General features: G+C 36.0%; 1 protein-coding gene across 3 annotated transcripts in view; it reads right to left on the reverse strand.

The window, feature by feature from the left end:
- The window catches only part of LOC117782902 (potassium channel subfamily T member 2), a 108,595-nt gene that overhangs the window by 60,300 nt on the left and 24,793 nt on the right, over positions 1 to 23,502 (reverse strand). For 2 of the 3 annotated variants that reach the window (XM_034619999.1, XM_034619998.1), the window contains exon 1: positions 22,083 to 22,357. The exons of the other annotated variant lie outside the window; for it this stretch is intronic. In XM_034619999.1, coding sequence (XP_034475890.1) covers positions 22,083 to 22,357 — 275 coding nt within the window. Of the gene's footprint in view, positions 1 to 22,082; positions 22,358 to 23,502 lie in introns of those variants that run through there. 3 annotated transcript variants of the gene reach the window in all.

Below are 23,502 nucleotides of genomic sequence, written 5' to 3' on the forward strand. Positions count from 1 at the left end.
ATTTTCGAAAATTTATGCAAGAATAATTACCACCTCAACTTGACGCGCGAAAAGTGAAGTGAACGAATCTTTTCCAAGCTATGGAGTATTTTTAGCAGGCTTGTCAAAAAAAAAAAATAACGAAAACAGACTCACACACATGAAACTAATTCAATTTAAGCTGTGAAAAAATTATGCGCTTTAATTATGCAAACGTTGTCTTGGCTTATCTTAAAGATACAAAAATATTTACATAATATATGCCAATAGATAGAATAAGAAATGTCGACAGAGAAACAGAGACAACTTATTTCAAGCCCAGCAATTTATTTGCATTTTTGTTTAGATGCAGAACATTTCTGTAGTCTTTTAAATTATTCAACTTGCTGACAAACTATTTTTTTATTTCACTAAAGTAGTAAGTATATATATTTTTGTCATCTGCTTAAATTCAATAATTATAATAAATAAAAGAACAGATGTTTTCGTTCTTTTACTTTAATGATTACATAGTATAAACACATAAAAGTGTATATATATTCATAGGTACATATTTTATATCACATGTCACGTGTTGTCAGATGTTTTATAGTTAGCTGAGTAAACTTCGCCGCTCTAACTTGTTTGACAATAGCCAATACATTGAAAGGAAAAAGCAAACGCAGCCAGCTGGCAATATTTGTTGCTTGGCTAACTGCGATGAGTTGGGCATTATGGCTTAAAGCAACAGGCTGTCTCACACAAACATACATACAGACACTCGTATAGTCAAAGTTGTTTTATTAGCAGCACAGCAGTAGCAGCAACGACAGGACAACCAAAATGAATTACCTAACACTGGGCAAGGCAAATGTATTTTACTTGTAGTACGAATGTATGTACGAATATAAAGGCGGCAGTCACAGTCATAGTCGCACAAAGCTAACAACTTTCATTATGAACAAGATGGCGACGAGGACAGCGACAATAGCAATGGCAGCTGCTGTTTTCTTTATCAATGTTGTCGAGCTTCGTTGTTTGCACAGCAAATGCCAGCCAAGAATGACGACGATGCCATTTATTCAATGTCCGTTCGCAAGTTGATTGTTTGCCTACTTTTATCATCGATTTCATGTTCATGTTCGCATTCGCATTCGCGTTGTTGTTGTTGTTATTGTCGCTACGGAAATAATCGACAAAAGTTTTTAATCAACCTCATACACGGGCATATACATAAAGCTTTTACCTGCCTACAATATAAGCATTACAATCATTAATCGCCCACCGCATCGAGCGAAACACGTCAGCAGTTTTCCGTTTGGTTGCTTGGATTATGAGGGACGCTTAATGCAAATTGGCAAAAATTAATTATTTAATTACACGAAAAAAGCATTTCAGGTTTCTCTTACAACAATTTCGATTTGTGGGCGGGTGTGTGTGTGTGTGTGTGTGCATTACCACAGCTGTTGCCCAATGTGTAAATTTCCATTTGAGAGTTAATTAAAAATTTCGCTTCTCAAGTTTGCTTTCAATAGCCATGCTTTAAAGAACCTTTCACAGCTTGCGCTGTAAACTAGGCTACATAAATGTTAAGAACGCTTTTCAATTGCCTAAGTAGCCGCAGACACTTGTTTCTATGCGCAGCAATAAAGCTTAGTGCGTTGTTTACTAGATTTTCCCATAAAAGAAGGCAGCAAAATGTTTAAATCGTAATCGAAAATTTGCCCTTTTAAGTAGGAAACATACTTGAGCCTTTTTTTTAGCGAAAACTGCGCTTTAAGTAGGCTATAACATTTAATCAGTGCTTGTCCTTAAAAGTAGGCAACAGAATTGTAGAAAATTACATAACATAAATGTGTATTAAATGAAATTGATAGGGCTGAACGAGAGTTCAACGATAGATTTACCTTTTAAGCAAGCAAGCAAATTATTAAAGTATATTTGGATAAATTATGTTAAAAAGTAGATCAAAATTTTGAAAACAAACAATTTTAAGACTCCTGCCTACTATGCTCGTAAAAGTAGGCAACGTAAATATAAAAAAATATCTCACAGAAGTTTGGATTTATTATATTTAAATAAATTAGTGGTTGATCAATAGATTAGTAAAAATATTTTAATTTACTTAACAGAACAATATTAAATTTTCAATAGAGAGTGTGCGCTAAAAAGTAGGCTATATAAATATTAAAAATGGCGCACAAATGTAAGCAATACAATAAATAAATATTAAATATTGATTTACAATATGCACTTAAATGTCAGCTCTATAAAATTGAAAGCTCTCGGCAACAGTTGTCCAGAAAATTGCAGGTTACAGAAATATGGTAATTCACTTAACAGACATGTAAATTACATAACCTTAATGAAATTGATAGCGTACACTCTTGAGCAGCTTGATTTCGATAGCATTGAAGGCGGTAGACGCCGACACGCATAAATTGTGCACACGACGTTGATGCCGCATATCGATGGCATTTTTAATTGAAGTATGTTTCCCGCTGCGTATATGCTTGCAACCAATTGGGGCATGTTATAGCAAGGCCTTTATGCCAAAAAGAGGCTGAAATTTAATTAAATCAATGTGCTGTTGATTTAATTGAATGCCATGCCATGCCGTGCCACAGTGTGCCACGTTTTGCAGCGTTGTCATCGTGGTAAGAACTCGCAAGCAAAGATCTATTTGCATGCAAATGCGTTTCGGAAAATCAGCAGCCACAAAAACCCCGAGCACTTTTCAGCTTGCCATCTTGTTAAATATTTAAGGCATAAAGGATTTCTATCAATGGTCGGAGGAGCAGACAAGTTGCGTTGACAGACTGTCTATCTGTCTGTCTGTCTGTCCATCACACTGTTGTTTGCTTTTCCCATATATGCAAAAAGTGTCAGACTTCATAGACAGAAAGACAGACAGGCAGTCAGCCAGTCAGCCAGTCAGGCAGTCAGGCATTCATGCAGGCAAATGCAGTTGCCGGCGCTTGTTTTGTTGCCCGTCCGTCTGTCAATCTGTTTTGTCACAGCGATGGTCGTGCACTTAGCCAACTTTACCAGCTGCTGCACTGTTTCAGCCTTAGTCCACAGCAAAAAGCTATAAAATATTTATGATTTCATATTGCAGTCAACGGCTGAGACTTGATTTATAGCACGCATTTCAAAATATTTTTAAAGAATTTCCGTTTCTCTCTCCATTGCGCTTTTTCAATAAATGAGTCGAAAGTTATTGGTAAACTATTTAAACGCCTGAATTGCATTTAAGCTGATAAGTTGATAAGTGATCTCAGGCAAGATACACGTATAAATTAATATTAAACCCTAATGAGTTTTCGTTATGGGAAAACTGTGTCAGAAATGCCATAATTTCCCATACAATGAATTTAAGTGTCTGCACGTAATACTCGTACATTTGCCTCATATTGCAGCACAAATCCTCACTTTCAGTTCCTTTTATTGCACCAGGCAATCGCCTTTTCCACTGTTAAGTCTTAATATTCTACTTGGCTTACTTACTTTTTGTTTCTTTTGTTTTTTCAGTTTTTCTTTCTTTTTGCTGCTCACAAGGCAAATATTTGCTGCACTGAACTCAGCTCCAAGTGAACTTTTTACAGCAGCTCAAATACACACAAGCACACACAGTCACACACACACACACTTATATTTGCTTGCGGCACTTTTCACACTCACTTGCAACAGGATGAGTAGCAGAAGCATTCTTCGGGCTGCCAAGTGAGCTGTTGCATCTATTAGAAGGGCAACTTTTCAATGTTTAAAATGCCATGCCACATTTTTGCATTAAATTAGTTTTTGACAAAATGTTTCAAGTTAGCTTTAATGCGGTCAAGTGACCTGACTTTATTAAATTCTCCGGCTTTTTCTCCAACATTAATTCAGTCAATTTTGTGTTAAGAATTTGGTTGGTCAGCTACTGTTGTTAATTAAACCATTTACTACTTTATATTTGATATAGCAAATATATGCTCAATTGCAATATATAAATATGCAAATATTTGACATAATAAATACGATGCAAGCAGGCATACTTTTAGGCATATTTAATTAAAAATAAACTAATTGAGCAATTTCGAGTTAAACTTAAAAAAAAATTAAATTATGTAAGTATGTACAGCATCGTTTTTGGCAAAAAAAATTCCTTAAGGTATGCTCTGTTCATTTATGACAATTGTTAATATAAATCAGAAGTAAAATAAAATATTCATTAGGCAAAAATTATATGTGTACATAATTTTGCGTTTATTAATTAATAATACATTTTTTTTCTATCCGCACAAAGAAACTGCATAAGTTTATTCATTAAATGAATTGAAAATTCTGCACCACAAAATAAATATTACTAAGGATATAATAATTTTAAAATAAAATGTTGTGGAACTCCAAAATATTTGTAAAAAATCGTAATTAAAAAATTTCTCAAAAATGTTCTGCTTTTTAATTTCTGCATACATTGAATATATTTCATTTTTTTTGTATATTAACGAGTCGAGTCAAATTCCCTTGCTAATCATTTTACCTCACCGTAAAAATTACATGTGTCATGCAAGTCAGCAATTTAAGAGAGATACACACATCCACACACACACACACAGGTAGGCACACACGTTTGGCTGACACAACCACAACATTGATTTGCCACAGACCAATCAAAAAACATTTCAGTAATATTCAAAGCACACAAGCGCACGGCAATCAGCAAACAATCTGACAAAATGCAAATAGCCTGAACAATAATCAACTGGAAAAAAAAACTTGAAATGCCAAAATAAATAATTCAGCTCAAAACGCTATAAGGACTTTGACATATGATGATGATGTTACTTCTCGTATGCAGCATTTCAATTGTTTTGCCTTGTATTTTCTCGATAGAGTTAAGCTTTAATTAAATGATAAATGGCAAAACGCAACGATGCGAAATCAGCTGCAAAATTGAAATGAAGTTCTCAATTTGAGAAATACGCGTTAAAGCGTTGAGGTATCAAAAAGGCTTTCAAAGGGAATGCCACGCCCACATCATGAGGAGGGGCGTACATTAGTGTGAAATATGAAGCTGTTGGTGTGACGCTTTAAAACCAAAAAAGAAAAGGAAAAATAATACTAGCAGCCCAGTTAATTTCATAACGCACATGACGCATACGAACCGTAAGCCCATCCATCGTTGTGTGTTTCTTTGTGTATTTATGTGTGTGTGTGTGTGTGTGTGTGTGTATGCTGAGCAGTCATGCATATTTATACATAACGAGCAACACTCCACTGCATGTGTGTGTGGGTGTATGTAAGTTTGTGTGTAAGCCTGTTTTTATTCTCAGTTGGCATTTGAACAGTTTTTGTTACCTGACGTCAATCGATTGATTTCGCCCTTTCCCTCAATTCCCACCATTTTTCCACTCTAACTCATCAGTTCAACAATTGTTTACCTTACTTTTCCATACACTTACATGCATACTTTCATACGATTACTAATTGTCTGTGCCACGTTAAAACTCATCAATATTTTATATGCTGTGATTTAATATGCAATAATTAAGTACTCTATCCTTTGTCAAGGCTATTGCTTGACGGGTTTCCCCCTGTTGGAACAAACTTTTCGTAACATATGCCTGATACATGTATTGTATGTTCTCAGTTGTCAATATACCATTCCCATTCCCATTCTTTTGATTAATGCAACGGATGTCTGTCTCTAGTCAATTTTTCTCTGCAACATTAATGCTACAACTTCCCTTTTCTTTATTTGTTTCATTCTTTTGGGGTCAGGGATTTTCAGGACTTGGTTACATTATGTCGTGCTGGTTTGTCATAAATGCCGTGCATATCGTCACATATGTCATTTGCTTTTTATGGTCAGTGATAGCGTTTTATTGTCCATGACAGATGAAATTTTAATGGCTACAACTGGACTCGTTCGACTTTAAATGCTCAATAGCAAATATTATAGAAGCACTCGTAATTGAAGAAATTTTAAAGAAAACACTCGTCTTCCAGTTTCAGATGTCAGCTCTTTTAATAAAGACTTTTAAAAAGACGTCGTTCTCTGACTCCACTCATAAAATTACACACTCAGAAGAACACTTTTGTTTCATTAGTTCCACCTTTGTTGTAATCTTTAACATTTTATGATGCACTCAAAGCAATTTAATTCATTAATAGCTTATTGTCAGTTTGGTCAGCTCTTTTTGCACATCAATATTTGATTTGTAAGCCATTCAATGGAACGACTTTATTCTATGTGCTTCTTTCTTTGTTATTAACATCAGTTTTCTTCTTTGTAGAAAACACACTATCGTGAGAGCAACTTAATATTAACAAATGTTTTATTGGCCATCCGGTTATAATTTGATCAAGTATTTTATTCAATGATTTTTATAATACAATACGACAAACAATTTAAGCAACATTTATATATACTACTTAAGCAACTACCTGTACTTATGCTAAACGCCGTCTCTGCCAATATCCAACACTAATCTCGAAAAGAAAAACCAAGAGACTTAGACCTTGTCCAATATATAACAATCTCCACAACCATTTCAATTGGTTAAATCGCTGTGGATTATTATCTTGATCGTCAGAGAGATATTTTAACTTGCGTGCCATATTTAAGAATACATCGTCGGATGTTTGTGATTTCCAAAAAATATCTAGACCTCCGCTTTGTGCGTTTTGTATGAACATATCTAAAGCTATGCGATACACTGAATTATTTTGAACAACTGCATTCACAGGAATATCTGCGGCAATGTCCAAATCCCTAGCATGACACAAACTTTCTTGTTTTGCGAACTTTTGATACCTATCCACGAAGCTCCATAAATATACGTATGTTTGATAGGCATAGCTCGTATTTAACGACAAAACCAATTCTGTTTTTTCTTTAATAGTTATAAATACTGCATTTGGTACATTCTTAAAAGACTCATCATCTTGTTCCTGTTCAATAACATATTTTGTGCCCCAGTCAAAAAACACTGGCAGTTGACTCTCCGCAAGTTCTTCGTAAGTTTGAATATGCTGATATTGAGGATGTTTAGTAAGCAAAGTGCTTAGATTAGCATTAATCCAACTGCTTAGAAATAGTCCGAAAAACGCTAAAACAATTACAATTTGCCTCAGGGATGCACTATTTTTTAAGCCAATTGGCGAAGCCTGCACTAAAAATCCACGTATCACTCTTAAATTGAGCAATAAACTGCAAATACAAAAGTTATATTCATGACCACGTAAATAGTTATTAATTGACGTAGCAAGTGATTCAATTAAAGCAAATGACAAATAGATAATCAACAATACATATCCTTTATTAGGAAATATACTTTTGAAAACTTGCTGAAAACTTAGACTCTGTCCACAGGGTACAAGTAATAACAAATTTGTCATACCCAAAGAAACGGTATGCTGTATGCCAATGTATTGAGTAATAAGAGTCAAAGAATACATATTGCTAGATAGATCCATTTGTTCAGTTCGAAGAAAATTCAGCATTTCTGGCGTGCTAAATGAAACCGATTCATTTAATGGACCCATGAAAGTCAAACTAATATTATGATGAAAAGCGAATCGTCTTAACAAATTGTAATAAAATCCTGTCAACCTTTTTTGGCCTGTCTTACGGTCTGTCACAAAGAAACTATTTGGCGGTACAAGAATTGGCATTGTCACTGCTTTTTTCCCTTGAAAATTTCTCCAGTGTTGAACAAAGATGCGATCTGGACTCTGGTTATCAGGCTGAATGAAGGAGGCAAAAGGAAATGGTTGCATTCGATGGAAAATAACTTCCTCCTTTTTCTGCAACACGATGACATTATAGAAACGATGGCGATCAGCCTGTTTAGCGATTAACCAGAGTAATTCCTCAGGTTCCTCAGTTTCCAGCCACACAATTATCCTCGCTTCTCGCATACCATCGAAATTGTAGGCCAGAGAAGTGAGCAGTTCAGACTGCCAGGACTTGGACAAGCAAACCAGAGCCAGAGCCTGTCTGTGGACCTGTCTGCTCATGTTGATCCTGGACATCTCATCGAAGCGTAATGCGGGCCAATCGGGCATATTTAGTTGCTGCAACAGGCAATCAGTGTCCTGGCTGTGTTGCATTACCAGAATCGCCGCAATAGGACTCTCCTCATGCACTTTTGGCAACAAATCATGCAGATAATCCAGGTGACCCTTCTCAGTTGAAGTTGCTGTCCAGTTCAGACTCAGGCTTAAAATTGCCTGAAGTAGACACAAAATTAATCCCAAAGCGCCCATTACAATACGCGAATGCTGTGCTTCACCAACTGAACTAGAGCTGAATCCTGGCCAGTTGTTTTAAGTGTTTATCTAACATCATTATAATTGCGTTAAAAGCATATTTCAAATACTAAAAGCGGAAGCGGACACTTTATGGCATTAACGAACGATATGCATCCACAAAAGGTTTATAATTTCACTAAATATGATAAATTTTAATAGCTGATGCTTGATATTATGGATTATCAGATTCCTGGTGAATGTATAATTTAAAGAAGAAATAAAATTTAAATTAGGGGTATTAAATTTGACTATTTTGCTACTCTCTGATGAATTATCTTACAAGGAAACTGTAATGTAAATTACTTATCTGTTTAAGAAAAAGATTTTTATCTCGAACATTTGAAATTTTTCATTAAAAATCTAGTTTTCGCATTACCTAAATATCTTACATATCACACTTCTAGCACTCTGAACGCTTTACTACTTTACAACTCATCGTATTATTAATAATCGCAATTATCGTGCATATTTTTCTCCAGTATCACTATAGTTCTTACTGCTTTCTAATAACAGTATATAAATTTTATTAAACTTTTACAATATTCGTGAGCGTTTTTGTTTTAGTTTAAGAATTTATTCAATGATTTTGATACAATAATTTTTTTACAATACTTTTTTTAGAGTTTAGACAATGCCCGGAAATCTTAGATAACTATATGTACTTGTACTAAACGGCGTCTCTGCCAATATCCTACACTAAGCTCGATAAGAAAAACCAAGAGACTTAGACCTTGTCCAATATATAACAGCTTCCATAGCCATTTTAATTGGTTAAATCGCTGTGGATTATTATTATTATTATTATGATCTGTAGAGAGATGTTTTAAATTGCGTGCCATAGTTAAGAATATGTCGTCGTAAGTTTGTGATTTCCACAATATATCTAGACCTGCACTTTGTGCGTTATGTATGAACATATTGAAGGGGACACCATATACTGAGTTATTCTGGATAAGTACATTCACAGGAACATCTCTTGCAATATCCAATACTCTAGCATTACACAGTCTTTCTTGATTAGCGAACTTTTGAAATCTAGATACGGAATTCCATAAATAAGAATGTGCTTGGTAGGCATAACTCGTGTTTAGCGATAATACCAGTTCAACTTGTTGTTTCATAGGCATAAATACGGCATTTGGAATTTTCTTTTTAAAAAAGTCCTTATCGTATTCGTGTTCAATAAAATGTTTATTGCCCAAGTCAAAAGCCACTGGCAGTTGACTATCCGCCAGCTCCTTGTAAGTCCTTATATGCTGATATTGAGGATGTTTAGTAAGCAAAGTGCTCAGAGTGGCATTAAACCAACTGCTCTGAAAAAGTCCATAGAAAGCTAATACAATCAGGAATAAACAATTAACGTTACCCATTGGCGAGGCCTGCCCCAAAAAGCCACGAATCACTCTTAAATTGAGCAAAAATCGGCAAATACTAAAGTTATATCCGTGTCCTCGTATATAATTATTAATTGATGAAGCAAGTGTTTCAATCAAGGCAAACACTAAGTAGATGATCAAAAAAAAATATCCCTTATCAGGAAATATAATTTGAAAAACTTGCTGAAAATTTAATTCCTGTCCACAGGGCACTAATAAAAATAAATTTGACACACCCAATGGGACGGTATTCTGAGTCCCAATAAACTGCCAAATAATTCCCAATGAATATATAGTGCTTGACAGATCCATTTGTTCTGATCGAAACAAATTCATCATTTCTGGCGTCCTAATTGCAGCTGATTCATTTAAAGGACGCAGCATAGTCAAATTTATATTATACTGATGAGCGAATCGTCGCACTAAATTATAAGAAAAGCCAGACAGTTTTTTTCTGCCTGTTCTCCGGTCATTCACAAAAAAACTGCTTGGCGGTATAAGAATTGGCATTGTCACGGCATTTTTTCCTTGAAAATTTCGCCAGTGTTGAACAAAGATGCGATCTGTACTCTGGCTGTCAGGCTGAATGAAGGAGGCAAAAGGAAATGGCTGCATTCGATGGAAAATAATTCCCTCCTTTTGCTGCAACACGATGACATTATAGAAACGATGGCGATCGGCCTGTTTAGCGATTAACCAGAGTAATTCCTCAGCTTTCTCAGTTTCCAGCCACACAATAATCCTCGCTTCTCGCATACCATCGAAGTTGTAGGCCAGAGAAGTGAGCAGTTCCGATTGCCAGGACTTGGACAAGCAGACCAGAGCCAGAGCCTGTCTGTGGACCTGTCTGCTCATATTGATCCTGGACATCTCATCGAAGCGTAATGCGGGCCAATCGGCCATATTTAGTTGCTGCAACAGGCAATCGTTGTCCTGACTGTGTTTCATTACCAGAATCGCCGCAATAGGACTCTCCTCATGCACTTTTGGCAACAAATCATGCAGATAATTTAGGTGACCCTCTTCAGTTGAAGTTGCTGTCCAGTTCAGACTCAGGCTTAACATTGCCTGAAGTAGACACAAAATTAATCCCAAAGCGACCATTACAATACGCGAATGCTGTGCTTCAACAACTGAACCAAAGCTGAATCCTGGCCAGTTGTTTTAAATGTTTATCTAACATCATTATAATTGCGTTAAAAGCATATTTCAAATACTAAAACACTTTACAAACGGATGCGGACACTTTATGGCATTAACAAACGATAAGAATCCACAAAAGGTTTATAATTTCACTAAATATAAAATAACCCTGCGAAGTTCTAAAATGCTCGAATTGCAAATACCTTTCGAATTTACCTTGGATTATATGTGATTAAGGAATTGCTTTCTGGATCTCTCTATAGACTAATCAAAACTATGTAGCATGCGCTGTCATTATTTGGAAAACTACTCATGAAACACTAATCCTATCTCCAACTGAACAGTCTTAAATCTTCATATATATCTCAATGGGGGTTTGCTTTGGGTATTATTATATCTGAGACACAGCTGAATAAGTAATGTCATTTGCGGGGCGTAAAGCCTGTAATTAGCAACAGATTGCGACACGACGCGAAAATTAAGCCAAAGTTGCGTATACGCACAGTGTGCTGCCAAATGTATGCATTCCGTTATTAAAATGAGTATGAATTTAAAGTGCTACTTGGACAGTTTTTCCCTCGTTTTTGAGTGTGTGTGTGTGTTTTTTTTTTAGCTTAAAACACGCATTTGTTGTGGTATTAAAATAAATATTTAATTAAAAGCACATTATGCGACGCTAATTATGGCTAAAACAAAGGCTAAGACCAAAAGCCGTGTGCCTGTCAGTTACAGAATTGTATACAGCACAGCGGTGTAGCCTTTCCAGTGGGGAAAAGGGTAACAGAGAAGAGAGATATGGAGTCAGTTTAGCTGACCCCAACGACATAATTCAGTAAGGCGCTCCAGCTGCCCACAAGGCATCCGGCTTTCAACTGACGGCAACGTCCGGCAAGTGTCAGTATTCGCATCCGTATCAGTTGCACTGGCAGTGGCATTTACAGTGTCTGTTGCACAGTGGCATGGTGATGTGGCAGCAGTTTTTTGTTGCATTTCAAGCACACTTATGCGCATAATGTCAACTGAAATGCCAAGATGAGAGAAACCACAGTCAAGAGTTTGCACAACTCTCAGTTCAGTTAACTTTCTCTGCTATTCTGTGGCCATGTTTCCAGTTCAAAGTCCAAACATTGCCGGTCGCCTTATTGTTGTAAATTTTTCGTGTCTCATAAATGCATTAAACAACAGGCCACAAATCGCAACACAACATCCTATGAACGAAGTAAATATATACTGGTTTTTGGCTTTATTTTTGCCAGAGAAATCCTTTGACATTCCCCAGATGTTTCCTGCATTTCGCGCAGAGTGCTCCAAAAGGAGTCATAAATTTATTATACGAAATGTGAAACGGAGAAAGTAAAGAGACAATGAAAAAATTAACGGAAAAACTAAGGGAATTATAAAGGATTTTGTTAAGTTTCTTGGTCAAACTTCAAACCTTTATAACTCTATCGAAACTTATCCGATTTTCATGCAAAATGTAATTTTGATCATGATTTAATCTCTTAAATTCCAGATTTTAAATCTCAAGTTAATTGAATTTTTATGTCATAATTAGTATAGAAACAACACTTTCTATCAATAAACAACACAAACAAGTACTGAATTATCACAGTGAATTAAGAGAGCAAAATCACAAACATGACATGAGCAATTGCAATTTCAGTGAAGTCTAATTACATTCTGCAAATTTGAAGGTAACTACACACAACCACAAGAGCTCGGTCAGAATGGAGAGCCAAATTCAGATGTAATAATCAAGACTAATTACACATTTGAGTGCATTGCAGTGTCAGCAATTTTGGCTATTAAAGATGCAGATGGAACAGGAATTAATTATTCAAATGACAAAAGACTGAACAATGAAACATTCGAGCCACACAATTTTCACCAAGCAATTGTACACGCTTAAAGCATTTAGCCATTATCATAGAGAGTAGGTAACTCAATTGAGCCAAAGGCCAAGCCAAAACAAATATAGAAAACCTATCCTTTATTGATATAAAATTTACGCACGTAAGCAAACAATTTGCTTCCCTCCACGAGCAGAAAAGAAGAGCATTAAAATAAAAGTAAATGGCAGAAACACATGGATAACGTTGGCTAAATTGCACAATTTCTATTTTTTGGTTTTTGTTTTTTTGGGTTTGTTACTTTTTGTTCTATTTTTGCCGAATTCGATTCTCAGTCAACGGATGTGGTTGCGGATGCGTCAACGGATGCGGATTCATAGTCGAGTGCACACACTTGAGTCGATGGCAACACCTCGGTTAAGGCAACAACAACAAATACATACCATGATTTCTATGCCACATATACACTCGATGTGTGTGCGCGCGTGTGTGTGCATATGTGTATGTGTGTGTGTGTTTGCGGAAAAAGCAGCGGAAGCCAGAGCGTCGTTTGTATTGGCTTTTATGAGCTGTTTTCCTCTTTTTCCTTCTGTCCTTTTTCTCTATATTTTTTTTTTTTTTTTTTCTTGTTTTTGTTTTATTTGTTGCCCGTTATATTTTGTGGGGCAAACGATGCCCACAGGACACAGAAAGTTGCAAAGGATTGCGCGAGCGCGACGGCGATGACCCAAACATTATAAAAGGTTAACAGCAGATTGCAATAAATTTTCCAAAGTCGAATCTGCGCACTTTCAACTTGACTTGGTGTAAGTTCTTGTGACCTGAATTGCAGGCGAGTTTCAGCCAGGTTTCAGTCGGATTTTAGCCGCGCTTTGCACAGACCAGACTCATAAATTAAGGACATGAAACACACACACACAAGCACACATGTTCTTTGAGTTGATCACACCAAAAATATCTGTCGACCTGTTCGCAATTTGCTTTTATTTATTTATGGCGAGTGACAGGGATAGAGCGAGAACGAGCAAGAGAGACAGAGACAGGACAGTAGGCAAAAAAAATTTTATTGCCACTTATATGTTTAGGCCGGCGTTAAACCAAATTAAATATTTAAGCCAGACAGCAACGAAGTTTTGCTCTTATTGATTTATATGCACAATACACACACACACTCGCACACACACACTAGATAGTATATTTTTTATTTTTGTTAATAATACACATGATTTGGCTAAATTTATGAGCATTTTCTTACTAACTTAACAATTTAATTTTGTAACTAAATGCAATAAAAAGTTCTTATTAATATTTAATTTTAACATATATTGAAAACAGTATTTAATGCACTTCTTTTAGGTTACGGTGTAAGATAATTCAATTAGATTAATAATTATATTTAAATAAGATTTAGTTTGCCAAATTATTTAGTTAATTAATTAATTGATCAATTAACACTTGTCAATTTCCGTTACGAAATTTTCTCTCACAGAAAATTCAATTTTGCCACTATGACATTTTTAAAACACGAGCACGCAGAATCACGCACGGCACGGCACGGCATGACACGGTACACACACACACACGAACGAAAAAGCACACAGATGCTCGGGAAATATGTCTGAAGGAAAAATGCTTAAACAGGCGGCGCGCACAATACGAATCGGAAAATCACATGTTTCATGTGCAAAGTATAAAAGCAAACTAAAACCCGATGACAACACAACGAATTGTGTAATGGCCGAGCACAGACAACCGGCAACAGCAATGACAACGACAACGATAGCAGCGCTGTTAAAACCGAGCCGAAATCCTGTTAGACGCGGCGTATGCGTAACGTTTCAAAACATACACATGAAGCTTTTGTTGGCGAAATAGAGAGAGAGAGAGAGAAAAAGAGAGTGCGCGCACTGAATGGCAAAGCTCAGGCTGTTATTCTGACATTGTTAACAGGACTTAACTGCAATGCAAGTAACAGTATTTCAAGTATCTTTATTTATTAGCTATGTGACCATGGTGGACATAAATGTAAAGTACTACCAGGACATCTGGCTGTCAAAGCACCGCTAACAGATTAACAACAGATTTTATGTCTACAAAAATTTGTTTTAGATGCATTTACAGGGTATAGTGAACAGTACTGCTTTAATACTCTGCCAGTCGATCAAGCTGAACTAAAGCATTTCTAACCGTTTTATACCAGAGTCTGCACTGCTTTTGACTCACTTGAGATAAAAATATGAAAAAGAATGAGTATATGCTTATTTTAGAGGGTATTTGGCAGTCAATGAATTTCAATTTAAGCCTTTCTAGCCCTTTTATAACTACGCTGTCCTGTTGGACAGACTTGCAATGTAAGTAAGACTGTTATATTACATTATATTCATCTACAGGGTATTTTTCGTGTCTATCATGTTCTTCCAAATTAACTCTGCACCAATTTTGCCTCACTTGTGATTTTTAGTTCATTTAACTAACACAAATTGTCAGCCACAACAACGTCGAAACAATAACAACAAGAATGACAACAACTTTGCAATGTTGTTAACAAGCTCAATGTCTAATTAACGTTAGAGCTCGTCATATTTATGACCGTAGCTAGACATTTATTTCAGTGTCATGTGGAGCAGTAGACAGCAAACACAGCAGAGAGAGGGAGATAGAGAGAAAGAGAGAGAGTCTGACAAAGCCGCAGAGGCGACCACAAATCATTTAAGGCTCTAATTAAATTTAAAATGCCAAACACACACACACACACACAGTCATATGAGGAGCTTAAGCTGTGCAACAGGTGCTGCCACACCCACAAAAATACCAAAACACAAACACACACACACAGTCATGTCGAAAATTATGCAAATATTGCCTTCGTTTACCACAGAGACCACATTTTAAATAGAAAATTGCTCATACGCACAGTGCGCATAAGACAAAATGTGAATGGAAATTTGTGAAAATGCATTTATTTAGAGAGCTTGTATATGGTTAGTCTATGGATTTACTTATGCACAAGTGCTATTAAGTGGGCGGGGCAACGCCCACGTTCCGTCAGTCAAATGACAAATGTAAACAACGATAAATGTCATAATGCCAAAGCAAAACAAAGTAAGAGGAAGATAGAGAGAGAGAGAGAGCAGAAGAGAGACAGAGAGGTTGGAGAAGCTGAAGTGAAAGCAGCAAATAAAACAAAAATAATGTCGTTGTTGGCTTAGACCAGTTTGAACTACAAGCAACTGGGCCAATAAATCAATTCCAGCAGACACAAGCGAAAGGGCAACTTCTTCTAGCCAAAGGCAATACACACACATACACACACACACATACACAATAGTAAATTTCTGATATGCGAGTAAGTTTATCGTGAATACCATTTCAAATGCCAAAGACAGCAATAGCAGGAGCAGCAGGACAGCCACTCAAGCAGACAGACATTGAGCGGAGGACAAGACACAGCAGCTGGCTCAAGTCAAGTCAAGTGTACCAAGGAGGCAGCCAGAGAGCAGTGACACTGCCTTGTGCCGAGTGTTAACATACTAATAGACACTTTGCATCTTAATCGTCCTTGCTGTTAGAGCCTGTTAGCACGCCAACAACAACATTATAGCAATGTGATAATGCCTATGTTGACGATAATGATATGAGAGTAACTGACATGCCTCTAACGATTCAACGATTTGATTCTGACTTCAAGTCGTTTCTACTAGTTTCCGTTGTTATCGTTGTTGTTGTTGCTCTTGTTGTTTATGTCATATCGTTAATATTGACAGATTTATACCATAATTTGCTGGTTATTTTGGGTTGTTGTTGAAAACACTTCATGCATGAATAATGCAAATGTTCCCATGCAAACTTTCCGACTATTCAATATTATTAATCTTATAAATAACTTAAGTTTAATAATTTTAGTAAATTTATATTGCCAATTCGACTATTTAAACTTAATTAAACTTCGGTCAACTGTAATTACATTTTGCAATTAATATTAATCAACTGCTTTCAGTGCTATTACATTTACAGGGTAGCTGCAAATTAAATGCCATTACAATTGTTTTTGCAAATCAAATATTTGGCTAATTTCAACCATTTATTGTAATTAAGGTTGAAATGAAATGCAGATTTAAACTGAAATTGTTTGGAATACTAAAAGTATATAAATTATAACTGCTGTTCACAGCTAAGGCTTATTAATTAAAATTTCCTTTGATATCAATTTCTCTTGATTTTAATTTCTCCATTTCAATATATGTAGCATACTTTTAAGCTGTCACATAAGCAAAGCGCCATCTGTTGCACACGCGGTGCAATACAAATGTCTACAAAAAGCTTTCGCACGATTCGTTACAGCAACAAAACGAAAGCTAAAGCAAGTGGGCAGTTAACTAAGTTTTAATGATGATCTGGCAACGCTGCTAGCTAACGTATTTCGCTCTTGCACACAGCGAATAACAAGCACAAAGCAAAGGCAACAGAAACACGTGGCTGGCCAGCAAAGAGCAGCGTCCAGCTCCCGAAAGAGAGTTGACAAAGCAGCAGTCTCAGTCGCAGTCACAGTCGCTGTCGCTGTCGCAGCGCTGCTAGCAGCGCTGCTAACAGTTGGTAATACAAAGTAAAAAAAAAGATATCAGAGCAAAATTAAACATGTGCGTGTCTGCAGCTCAATGCGCATTTGTCTGAACGCTTAATACGAGCACTTGAACATTTTTGTCAACCGGCGCCTCACCCCTACAATGACCGAAAGCCCCACCCCCCAAATTGGCCAAGGTCAGTCCAATGTATGCATTGACTGCAAATATCAGTGTCCTCTGTTGAACTGTGTGACTGTGTGTCCTTCACCCGCTCTGCAGTCATTTGCATCATAAAGTCAGACCAATTCAGACTGTGGCAACATAATTGGCAACAATTTGGTTTCGTTAAAGGTGCGCCATTTGTTACTTGGTTACTCCAAACTGGCATCGCGTTAATTAATTGCAAGCACGCAAATCGCCAGTTGTAAAATGGCAACAAAACGCCATTTCTTCCCCACACAAATACAATTTAATTTTAAAACATTTTCCCTTAGCTTACGTGTTCACTTTTATTTTCATGGCATGGAGCACTTACGTTTTAATACTTGTTGCGCTGACATTGGAGCATTAAAACCTATTAATTATTTAATCAAATCTTATGATGCAATTTCCATCGCAACGTCGCGTATACTTAATGCATATTGCTTGTGAAATGGCAGCGCCTGAAAGCAGGCAACAACATTTTTCAATTTACAGCAATCGCAAGAAATGACTGCTTTCAAATGGTTGTGTGGTTCGGTGTTAGTGTGTGAGTGCTCTCTGATGTACGTGATGGTTTCATGTGTGCTAAATAGATTTATGAGTGTATTGATCAACAATTTAGCTTAATTTCAGCTAGAGATAAAAAGGCAAGATATGTGTACATATAATGCGATAGAAAAGATAACTTCTTGTAAATGACAAGTATTTCTTATTCTATTTAAAATTCTTTTCTTTATGCAAATTTAAGAGTTATTTTAAGATTTAGATAAAATTTTAAATTTAAGAAAACCGCAATGAAACTTGAATATCGCTAGGATAAATAAAAACTCCTGAATATTCAAAAAATTGTATTTTAGAAAAATATTTACTACATTTTTAGAAACAAGCATTTAAATTCCGTGTATATTGCCTTTGATCCCTTTTAAACAAATACTCTACAATATTTGTCATTCCTTTTTCAATGCATTGCGCAATGAATAACATAGGAAACAAATTTAGGCGCCCTGCAAATCATTCATTCTGTAAATAAAATACTGTAAGCAATTTGCCCAAAAAAAAAACTTTCTTGAATTATACACAAAGGACTTTTCTATTTATTCAATATTCATGTAACATATTTGGAATTAAGTCCCTTTAAATGTTTTACCTCAAAATATATATTTCACTCTACAAAAAATGATGTTAGAAGAGGAAATAGTGTTGGGTTTGGCTGTTGGGTGTGGGATGAAGAGAACTTACCATAAACAATGCCAAACCCTGACAGCCACATTTAAACATAAGCACAAACACATGGCGCATTTTGGGCCACATATATTTTTGTGAAACGGCTGGGAAAACACCCGCCAAGCGAAACAGGTAAAAACACAAATTGGTATGCCACATGTCGTAAAGCCACGCCTCTTTGACTGGTAGGCGGTTCACCCATATGGTACTGCTTGTGGCAGGCAACTTGCCTATCAAATTACGCGCATCAAAATTTCTTTATATTTATTTTTAAATGCCGCCAGAAACAGAGACTGCTTTGGCCAGAAGTTTCTGTTTGGAAAATTATGTAAATTTTAGTGTTGCTTCACATTTTTAGATGTTGTGCACAATTTGAGATACTTATAATTAATGTCAGCCACTTGCTGGCATATTAAATGATCGTAAATGGCGCATATTACTCATACGTACCGTTGCACATAAATTTTGTATATAGAGAAAGCACAGCTTATGTCCAAAGCACTCACCTGTAAAGAGGAAAAAGAAAAAGGAAAATACATATAAATATAGTATAAGAAAAGTTGAGTCTCTTATGCTTCAGCAATTTACTTGACCAAGCACACGTCCCACACATACAGTGAGAGAGGAGGCGGGGGGCGTGGTTATAGGTAGGGCCAGGCAGCTTAACTGAAGCATGCTGTTAATGTTTTTCAATAGCTCTTGATATATGAGTCTCAAGTATGTGTGTTTGGCCGTAGTGAGTGTGTGTTTTCTTGTCTAGCATTTTATGATGTTGTCGTCTCGCTTTTTGTTAAAAAAAAAGTAAAACAAAAGCTCTTGTATAGTATAAATTTAAGCTGAAAATTGAGTAAAAGAATTTCCTAGAATGTTGTACTTTGTGTGAAACCAGAGTTCTTTGTTGAGCTTATTTCATTGTTGTTGGATAAACATTTTTCTCAATTTTCTCATATTCCCTAACTATCAAAAGAACTACAATAAACACTTATCCATGTTCAATTTTCTTGCAGTTTCAATACTTTTTTGTATTCTTACTCCAGTAATCCATCAAAATTTATTATTATTAAGTGAATCACCTCGATTGGAATTTTCTGCTAAACAAAATTAGCTTGTTATCATGATCAAATTTTGATACTAAAAAAAACAGTCAAAGCTGCCAGTAGTCACTTTTTTATTTAAAGACTTTTTAATAGAGAATTAATCAACTTATACAATTTAAAGTATACAAAAAACTTTAACAGCGAAATTCACTGTGTTAGTTTTGACTAAAGCGAAGCTTTACTGTGGTATCTTTAAGCTAATATCTACTGTAATTTATTTTTCTTTAAATAGTTGTTTGTTGTCAACTGAAGACACTGACAAACGAGAGTATAATTATTGTTTATAACTGCAATCAATACTTGATGTTGACACCGCACACACACACACACACAAAAAGGACACAGATACCATAAGCTGCAACCTGACAAGCCAATTAGCTGCCGGCGCACATAATCACCAATCAAAAGGTGTCGATGCAGCAACAGCAGCGACAACAGTCGACTCTCACAAAGTGAGAGCATAATTGAGTTATTTACGCTAATTGCCACACTCACACTCACACACAGACACATATACATATGTAAATGCACACAGACAAAGACAGGCAAGGTGAGGGAGAGTTTCAGTCTGACACAAATTGGCAGAGCGGTGGACCGCACAGCGCACGTGACTGACAAACTGGCAAACAAACTGAATTACTGACTTACTAACTAACTGGCTGACGGACTGACTAACCGACGGATTGCCTGACTGAGACTCAGGCTCACAACGGCGACGACAAGTCGCTCCAAAAATTCATATTTTCTTTTCAAAAATACGTGCGCAAAAAAAAAACTGGAGGAAACGAAACGTTGCCAGTTTCCTGTTGCTGCACGTTGCACTTCCGCTTGCCTGCCTGCCTGTCAGTTGCACACAACAAATTTCTGATAATTTTTGTTGTAGGCGTGGCACACACAAGACTTTGTACTTTCACGTTCAACCACAATGCAAAATCCAATTACAAATATTCAATTTTCTCGCATTCCGCAAATTGAGGCATTTACCTCAGCCAAAAAAAAAGCATCGCTACTTTTTGTTGCATGTGGCAACTAATTTGATTTGGGCACATGCAATTGAACAGGCAATTCAACAATAAGTCTTATTTAAGCATTGAAATTGAATATTGTCAATTATGCAGTGTTTTAATTGATTGCCAATTTATTCTTTAGACTCAGAAAAGAAAAAAAAATATTAAAATGGGAAATTTTGCATCAATTTAAATTAGACAGAGCTGAAAAGTTACAACTTAGATTCAAACGACATATTAAATTGATTCGATTCGAAGTAAATAAAAAGAACAAAATACAAAACAATTTATAATTTAAAATAAGAACTACAAAAAAAAATTTTGTAACTTTATTTTATTAATTTTCAATATTCTTCACAAAGTAAGCGTCAAAATATTGAATTAATTTATTTGCCAAAACAATTTTTCAAGTAATTTTAACTCCATCGTCAAGCAATCTGCATAAGCAATTCATTTTTCGGCATCGATCACACAAACAATAAACGTCAAAGCGCCAAAGTGACCGTTAATTCTATAAAATAAGCTAGCTGAAATACGTTAAAGTTTTGAAAGCTTTGCGTCAAGTGGCATTAAAGACAGAGGCGTCATAAAATAGTGGAATAATCTCAAACAGCACACAGGATAACAGGATAATAAACTTGAAGTGGTATAACTAAATTAAAACAGCCCATGGCAGTTAGCTGAAATACTCCTACTCAAATTGCCGACTTCAGAGCTTGAGCTGTCGTCATAAAATCGTTTTCACAATCGCATCACATGGCGTATGCGTAATTTATGTATTTGCTAAACATTTCGTTAAGCTCGCACATTCAATTCGAATAATTTAATGCAGAGTTATTAAATTTTAATATTCTGTGTACATATCAATCACGTATACGCAATGTGGTGTTAAAATAAATAAAACGGAAATTTATTATAATAAGAAATTAATATTTGAAGGAGATTAAACTTCTTATGCGAGAGACATTTTACATATTTAAAGGTTAATAAATATATGTATCAAATGTTAGACAAATTTTAGACAATTTATGATTGATAAGCATATTTAATGCAGTGTCGGTAAGAATTTAAATGCGAAACATTTAAGAATACTAAGTGGATTATGTATATGAACTCTCCATAGGATATTTTTTGTAACCAATGTAAAGGCGCAGCAAACGGAAAAAGAATGCGGGGCAGTTGTGCAGAATGAAAGCAAATATTTATACAACCTTTTTCATTCTCTTTTTTTATGATTGCCTAACACGCAAGCAATCAGGTCCCAGGAATACTGTGTAAAAGGGACCTCAGATGTAGATAAATACGTTAAATTACGTATAGATTCCCCCAGAGTGACGTGGTTAGCCTTCACACAAGGACTTACCTTTCATCCAGACGCATGCTGCTGCGACTTATGTCACTCCAGACGGACATGGAGCGGGGCCGTTGGAAGATGGATTTGGAGAAACGACGCACAGGTGGCAATTGTTGCGGCGGATAACCGGCCAGATCATTGAGCTCCTCATTGAAAATGACATTGCGAGTATTGGTGCCTCGTGTTGGCGATGCCACCGATGGCATCGAATAGCTATTCGTGTTCGTTTGATTATCGTCCGACATCCCTAATGCTGTATAGCTCACTTCTAGATTGTGTGTCATCTCTTAGATATATTTCACGATTCTCAAATATCTCTGTACCGTGCTTTGCTATTTTTCTTCAACACATTTTAACTTTAGTTTCACTATTTTTCCATAGAAATAATTTACAGAATTAATGCCAAGTGCAGTCATCGCCTTTGCATAGCTCGAATTGCACTAAACTGTTTTCCATCCAGTCGACTTAATTGTTCAATGTCTATGCTCAGCTTTTGCTTTGGCTGGACAGTTCATTAAACACAATCAACTGGCAGGTCAGCAAATGAACACACAACAATTGACCCACAAATACACAAGTATTCACACTGTCCAAGTGACAATGATGAATCGATGTGCTCATGATCTTCCAATGCATTTTCCTGTTTTTGTTTTTCTAATACTTTTAATTTATTGCAATTTGTCAGTTGACTTGTATCCATCAAATTGACACAAAACAAATCCCAAAATCAGCTCAGGCTTTTTTCTTTGGTTTTTTTGTTTATCAGGTAACAAACACGTCGCACCAAGCTTGTTGCCAAAATTTGAAATGAAAAGCATTTGAAATGCTCATGAATTCTTAATGAGTTTCGCTTTGAGTGTCTCTGGTGTTCATTTCATGGAAATTGCGACGCTTTTCATATGCATAATGAAAAACAATATCAAAATACACACACACACTCACACACACACACAAAAGATTGTTTCCCCTCTCTCACTCTCAACTACATTTTTGCTAGGAGCAACTAACGAGATCTCGAAATTAAAGCATTACCCAGTTTCTGCTTTAATGCTTTCACTCTATCTGCTGTTGATGATGATGACGCTGTCTCTCGATACCCGACAAACTCTGTGGTCTACAGGGTATAAGCGACTAGAACAAATCTAGAAATCTTAGCTACCATGCATAAGTTTTTTCTAGGTTCAGGAAAGTAAAATAAATACAGCGTAGGTATTGTTTTTGAAAAACTTACATTATTAAAAGAATAGTATAAGTAGGATATACACGACTAGAGCAACTTGCCATTGAGTTAAAAAATATCGCTCAATTTATAGACGACTAGAATGTAAAAAGCGAGTCTCTTTGTATTATTGCGCTATTTAAAATTCATCAATAAAAGCATTTTAATAACGTTGAAATTAACATTATTATTATTTTAAAGGGTATTCCT

Source organism: Drosophila innubila (genome assembly GCF_004354385.1).
Source record: "Drosophila innubila isolate TH190305 chromosome 2R unlocalized genomic scaffold, UK_Dinn_1.0 1_C_2R, whole genome shotgun sequence".
NCBI lineage: Eukaryota > Metazoa > Arthropoda > Insecta > Diptera > Drosophilidae > Drosophila > Drosophila innubila.